General features: G+C 41.0%; 1 protein-coding gene across 15 annotated transcripts; it reads right to left on the bottom strand.

Moving 5' to 3' along the window:
• On the bottom strand, positions 1-5,040 carry LOC120974893 (uncharacterized). 15 transcript variants are annotated; one of them, XR_012201675.1, is made up of 9 exons: positions 4,662-5,040; positions 4,138-4,410; positions 3,944-4,053; positions 2,878-3,021; positions 2,644-2,799; positions 1,944-2,052; positions 1,087-1,187; positions 507-575; positions 1-287 (listed from the first exon to the last, which is right to left on the bottom strand). XR_012201675.1 is itself a non-coding variant. In XM_073507784.1 (7 exons), the coding sequence occupies exons 1-4, from the start codon at positions 4,866-4,868 to the stop codon at positions 2,999-3,001; spliced, it is 429 nt and encodes a 142-aa protein (XP_073363885.1). In that variant the 5' UTR covers positions 4,869-5,040; the 3' UTR covers positions 1-283; positions 507-2,052; positions 2,644-2,799; positions 2,878-2,998. The 15 variants fall into 15 exon arrangements, 3 of the variants coding, with proteins under 3 accessions (XP_073363885.1, XP_073363886.1, XP_073363887.1); XR_012201671.1 differs by having other exon boundaries at positions 1-283; positions 507-2,052; XR_012201673.1 differs by having other exon boundaries at positions 1-283; positions 507-2,052; positions 3,944-4,031.

The following is a 5,040-nucleotide window of genomic DNA, read 5'->3' as shown; positions in this document are numbered from 1 at the left end:
TAAATGTTCAATCATCAGGCATAGCAAGGTTAGCTCCATATTATCAGATAGGTGACAGTCTTACAAGGTTGATGATAAAGCACATCATTGAATTGAAATCAAAGCCTAACATGCTCCAAAAGACACGTGATCTCCAAAAGAGAAGCAGAATCTTTGCAGAACTTGCCTCAGGTCACACATCATATCGAACCCCAGCCCGATACACTTCACCACCTTCTCCGCCGCCACCACAGCCATCGCTCGCCGTCCCTTGGAAATCCAAGAGCTGATATTGGGCTGCAGGCTGTCTTCACACTTCATGGGTAAGAAAGGGATAAAAGGCAATCAAGAAGAAATAACATGCATACTAAATTTAGTGATAGTTTATAGAAGTGACAAGCTAGTACAATGAAGATTTATGGGCAATGCCCTCTATATCTAGACTCTCACTCCAGGCAACAGAGTATGTTGCGTTATGTTTCACATGTTACTGTTTCTCATCTAGGTAAAAAGAAAGATAAATATACCATTTGACACGGAGCATGCTACTGTGTCAGTTGCATCCTCCCATCATCCTTTTCGATCTTAAATTGCTCCTGAAAATAACATAAAAAACATCAAGAAAATTTTGAGATTGAAGTGCAAAGAAATCGGAAGCAGCATGTTCTGTACCAAATGGTATTGTCGCCCAACAAAGGTCTAAAGAGCAAGAATGCATAAACAACCAACCATATCGCACATGCACAACTCATGAATATGGATCGGCCATATAGAATTTTCTTCAGAGTTCCCATATCATTAACGTAAGCTAACATAATACTGGAATTGGATCAAAACAACTATTGCACCAGGGTACAATTACCACATAAAATGATGTCTCACTACTTAACTCTGCAAACCCCATATTCCATATACCACTCAGAAAGAAAAAAGTAGCCAAGTATATCAGGACTTAGTCTCGCTATGTTTTGAAACCAATATATAGGTCATTTTACTAAAATCTACCAGGTCTTCTAGTCACCCACTGAACCATAATGCCTGAAATTAGATATAGCAGCAACGGCGAGCACAACAAGCAGCGCAGGAGCATCAAGCAAAGAGAAGTACCAGGTGATGATAGGAAGTAGCTGAGTCACTGGGGTCGGGCGGATCGGAGCAGTGACGATGAGTGTATCGTGGGCATGGGGTACCATGTTGGAATTGATCAACTGAAGAGCAATGAGAAAGAAATTGAACAGGCAAAGAGAATATAAGTCGCAATAGTGATAGGTATGGTTGGTAGGTGGCTACATGAGAAGACATGCAGGAAAATATTATACAACCATGCGTCCCATATCAAATATCAATTTTGTTTATCCATGTCATGCTGAAAATACGTGTCATTACATGGATGAAACGTTGGTGCAAAAATTGTTTGTACAAATGATGACTAACCTACATAGTACATACAGAGTCTTCTTCAAGAAGGATGGATTATCTTAAGATTCTTGTTCAAGAATAACCATTATGGACAAATCACACAATGAATTAGCCTTAAGATCCTTGTAAACTAGAAGAAAAGAGCAAAGAGATTCCAGTGCTATTAAAAAAATAAATTAATATAGTATCACTTATAAAGTCATAGGTTTATCTAATGATCATGCCATGTCTCCCATGCATCATTTCCGTAGTTTGTAGTGCAACCAAGAGAAGGTTCATCAGCACATTGAAATGGAACACTTTTAGGAGCTAAAGTGAGAATCAAAGTTATGCAATGGTTCCTATGTGTGCATACTGTTAGAGATAGAGGGTAGCACCATGTGTATGAGAGGGTGGTACCTGAGTTTGTCTGGATATGTTGTGTGTGTTCTAAAGGAAAGGTAGTGATATGAGGAATATGCTTATCAGTACATGTCACTTGGAGTAAGTTCTAAAGAAGAAAAGGTAGTGATCTGAGGAACCAGCAAATAAAAAAGAAAGGCTACCTTGCAACACACAAAAACTGTGTTGTACTGGTATCAGTGGCATATGTCCTATGCGTGAACTTAACGCTTCCCCATATCAAGACTAACGCCATCATTTCCTTGATTCCTTCTATTCAACAGGACATACGAGATACAACGCGATCAGTTTATCTCAGGTACAAATGAAATTTAACTAATAATATGTAGCGTCTTTTTCCATAGCAAATGTAAAGAAATATCACAAACAAAAGGGTATTAGCAATTCAAAAGAATGTCGTGGCACAAACCAAGTCTCAGCAGATGACCCTCCAATATTGAAAAAATCATTGAGAAGCAAACTAATAATCAAAAAATCATCCACGTGATACCACCACAACTCTTCCTTTCAATTTTCATAGGTAGCGCTATAATGCAGGAGTAATCATTCTACCAAACAATCAATCTTGCCATGACATGTCGTTTTGCACTATGAAAAGTATAGATAATGCCCTTTCGGCAAGCATCCATCACCCTTAGTGAGACATTAATAAAACTAAACCAAGTTAGAAAATATATTTCTGCAAGTAGTTGAAGATACAATACCATATGAGAGTAGAGAATGCAATCAATATGCTAACTGTATATGAGTACAGAAAAGTTTATAGACATTGAATTTAGTGACCACATATGAATCTGTTTGGTGGCAAGATGCTACATATTATTAGTTAAATTTCAGTGGTACCTGAGATAAACTCATACGTGGAGCTGCAGCAGGATTCAGTATGTTTAGCAGTGGCAAGACCATCAAGTAGCCAAGCTTATAGATAATCCCCTCTTGTAAGATGTGTAGATAAGCACCAGCAAATGATGTTGGTACAACTGCATAACTCTAGCTACCCTAGGATAAAAGGACGCATCATGAAAGGAATAACATATGCACAATTGGTCTGCTGCTGTGTTTTGTGCTAAACAGTACCTGCACGTCGATGATGAACATGTGTATGAGCTTGATAGGACCGCTCTCTAAATCGCTGCGAAAATGCCTTAGCCGAGACACCCGGACACATAGCATTTGATTTTGTCTTCCGCAACATAGATTAGCAAGGGTGATAGAAGCCATCTGACAAAAGATACAGTGAATAGCAGCTATGTGCTTAGGTAAACATTTAGGGGAATAAAACAATAAATTAAAATGTATCGACTTCAAAAGATAAAACCATGATTCATGATTGTATGAAAATTGTACTGGTCCTAAAAGGTATAAATCATGTCTACTATGAAATATGTTAGTCCCTGGCACAAACAGGCCTTTGTTCTGGAAGGAAAAAATAATTATCTTATTACGCTCTTGAATTTGCATGTATCTTTCCTATAAATATAGTGTTAGCTGAGGCAATCCTTTCCCTTACACGAACTTTTGTAAGGCAAGGCAGTTATTCCCTTCTAATTCATAAGTTCCCGTTCAAACATTTATGTAACTGAATCACATCTCATATCTTCAAACCACACACTTCCAGAAGTTGCAATTATAGAAGCACTTGCAGCAGAAGTGGATATTGGCAAGCATGGCAGAGTAGACATATAATTTAAAAAAGCATTTCCATATCTATTAAAATAGTTCTTCTCATCACATAGCAGAAATAATTTGTCCATGTCTTTGTTTTACATTTCTGTTAGGAGTATATAGTATGTTTGAACAATTATTAGAACCTAAGCTAGCCTTCTTATTTAGTAATTCTTTCAATTCAAGACAAAATAAACATGCCTTCCGATACGGGGACTGTTATTTCCTAACTGTAAGTATTTAGCGTCATTGGCAGAACTGACAGTCTCCTTAGTCACAGAAATTAGCACATATGTAAACAATAGATCTCATTGCAAAAATAGGATGAAGCATAGGCAGGTAATATCTAATAAACAAAATTAAGCAAGGCAACAAACGCCTCACCTGGAAAGAGGACATCAGGCCTAGGCTCTCTCAGGAACAATACAAGAGAAATGAGGGTAAACAAAAAAGGGGATTAAAGAAAGGACGGCTAAACCTGCACAGTCGTGGACGTAGCTACGGCAGGAACGCGACCACGAGAACAAATCAGACGCGGGCATGTGCATGTACATGACTTCAAGGAACTGGAGACACACAGCAACAATCCTGCGATAAAATTGGAATGAAAATCAATGGGAAAACGAAAACCTAGCACAAAAGAGAACACCTCTGGGCAGGGGAATGGATCACCTGGCTGTCATCGGAGTGGCTACATTGGGGAGCACCGGCGCCGGCAGCGGTGTCACCCTGGGCCTCCTCGCTGACGAAGGGCACTCCAGCTATTAAGGAACATATTTAAACTTGAGCTAAGCAATGATTTTTTTTCACTGATGCCAAGCAAACCGATTCGTTCTTCATTGGAACAGAGCAGCGAAGACTAAATATTGGGAATGATCATCCTGTAGAAAGTAACTTAAAAGTGCTCTGCTTAATGGAGCACATGCCACCCATGTCCTTCAATTTCTGCAGATGTGCCTCGACGTGACACGGCGTGGCCAAAAATCAGAATACACATGATTGCAATTTGTTGTAACGTACTTCATGAATCAGCATCATCTGTACAAACCTTTACTAATCACGCAAGAGTGTATCCATAGGGAATCCCCAAAAAAATCAGAACACGTGAAAGTACTAATCTGTGACGACCATAGCAGTTCGTTCTAGAAGGGATAGGGGGAAGGGGGATGGAAGATGGAGGAAGAAATAAGGAGTACCTTGCTGCAGTGTGCGGTGCAGCTCCGGACAGCCGGCATGGAGGGGCTGTTGGGCGGGCAGAGATGTGCGGAGCAGCTCCAGGAGACGGCGGCTAGGAACCATGTAAAGTCGCAGTTGAGAGCGGGCCGTCGGGTTTTGTGCTCCGACTCCACCGTGACCAGATCCATGCCGCTACTCGTTTTCCTCCACCTCGCCGCCGTGCTCATCAACGAGCCGCCACCACCGGAACGACGAGCCAAGAGGGAAGAAGGCGAGAGAGGCGTGGTGAGGACTGAGGGGCAGGGGCCGGATCTGAGCCTGCGTTGGATCCAGGCCTGCTGCTCGATTTGGGGCGAGGGGGAGGGGAGGAGGTCGTCGATGGTGAGGAGAAGGTAAAGG

This window comes from Aegilops tauschii, chromosome 2 (assembly GCF_002575655.3).
Source record: "Aegilops tauschii subsp. strangulata cultivar AL8/78 chromosome 2, Aet v6.0, whole genome shotgun sequence".
In the NCBI taxonomy this organism is placed as follows: domain Eukaryota; kingdom Viridiplantae; phylum Streptophyta; class Magnoliopsida; order Poales; family Poaceae; genus Aegilops; species Aegilops tauschii.
This window is presented reverse-complemented; position numbering and strand designations above follow the sequence as displayed.

What these genes read in the sequence shown, in the direction of transcription:
- LOC120974893 (XM_073507784.1), bottom strand. Translation starts at nt 4,868, where the DNA reads ATGAGCACGGCGGCGAGGTGGAGGAAAACGAGTAGCGGCATGGATCTG. An exon ending in GCACCGCACACTGCAGCAAG is followed by an intron (nt 4,227 to 4,661) that starts GTACTCCTTATT and finishes GTTCCTTAATAG; the next exon opens with CTGGAGTGCCCTTCGTCAGC. An exon ending in CTACGTCCACGACTGTGCAG is followed by an intron (nt 3,022 to 3,943) that starts GTTTAGCCGTCC and finishes ATCTTTTGTCAG; the next exon opens with ATGGCTTCTATCACCCTTGC.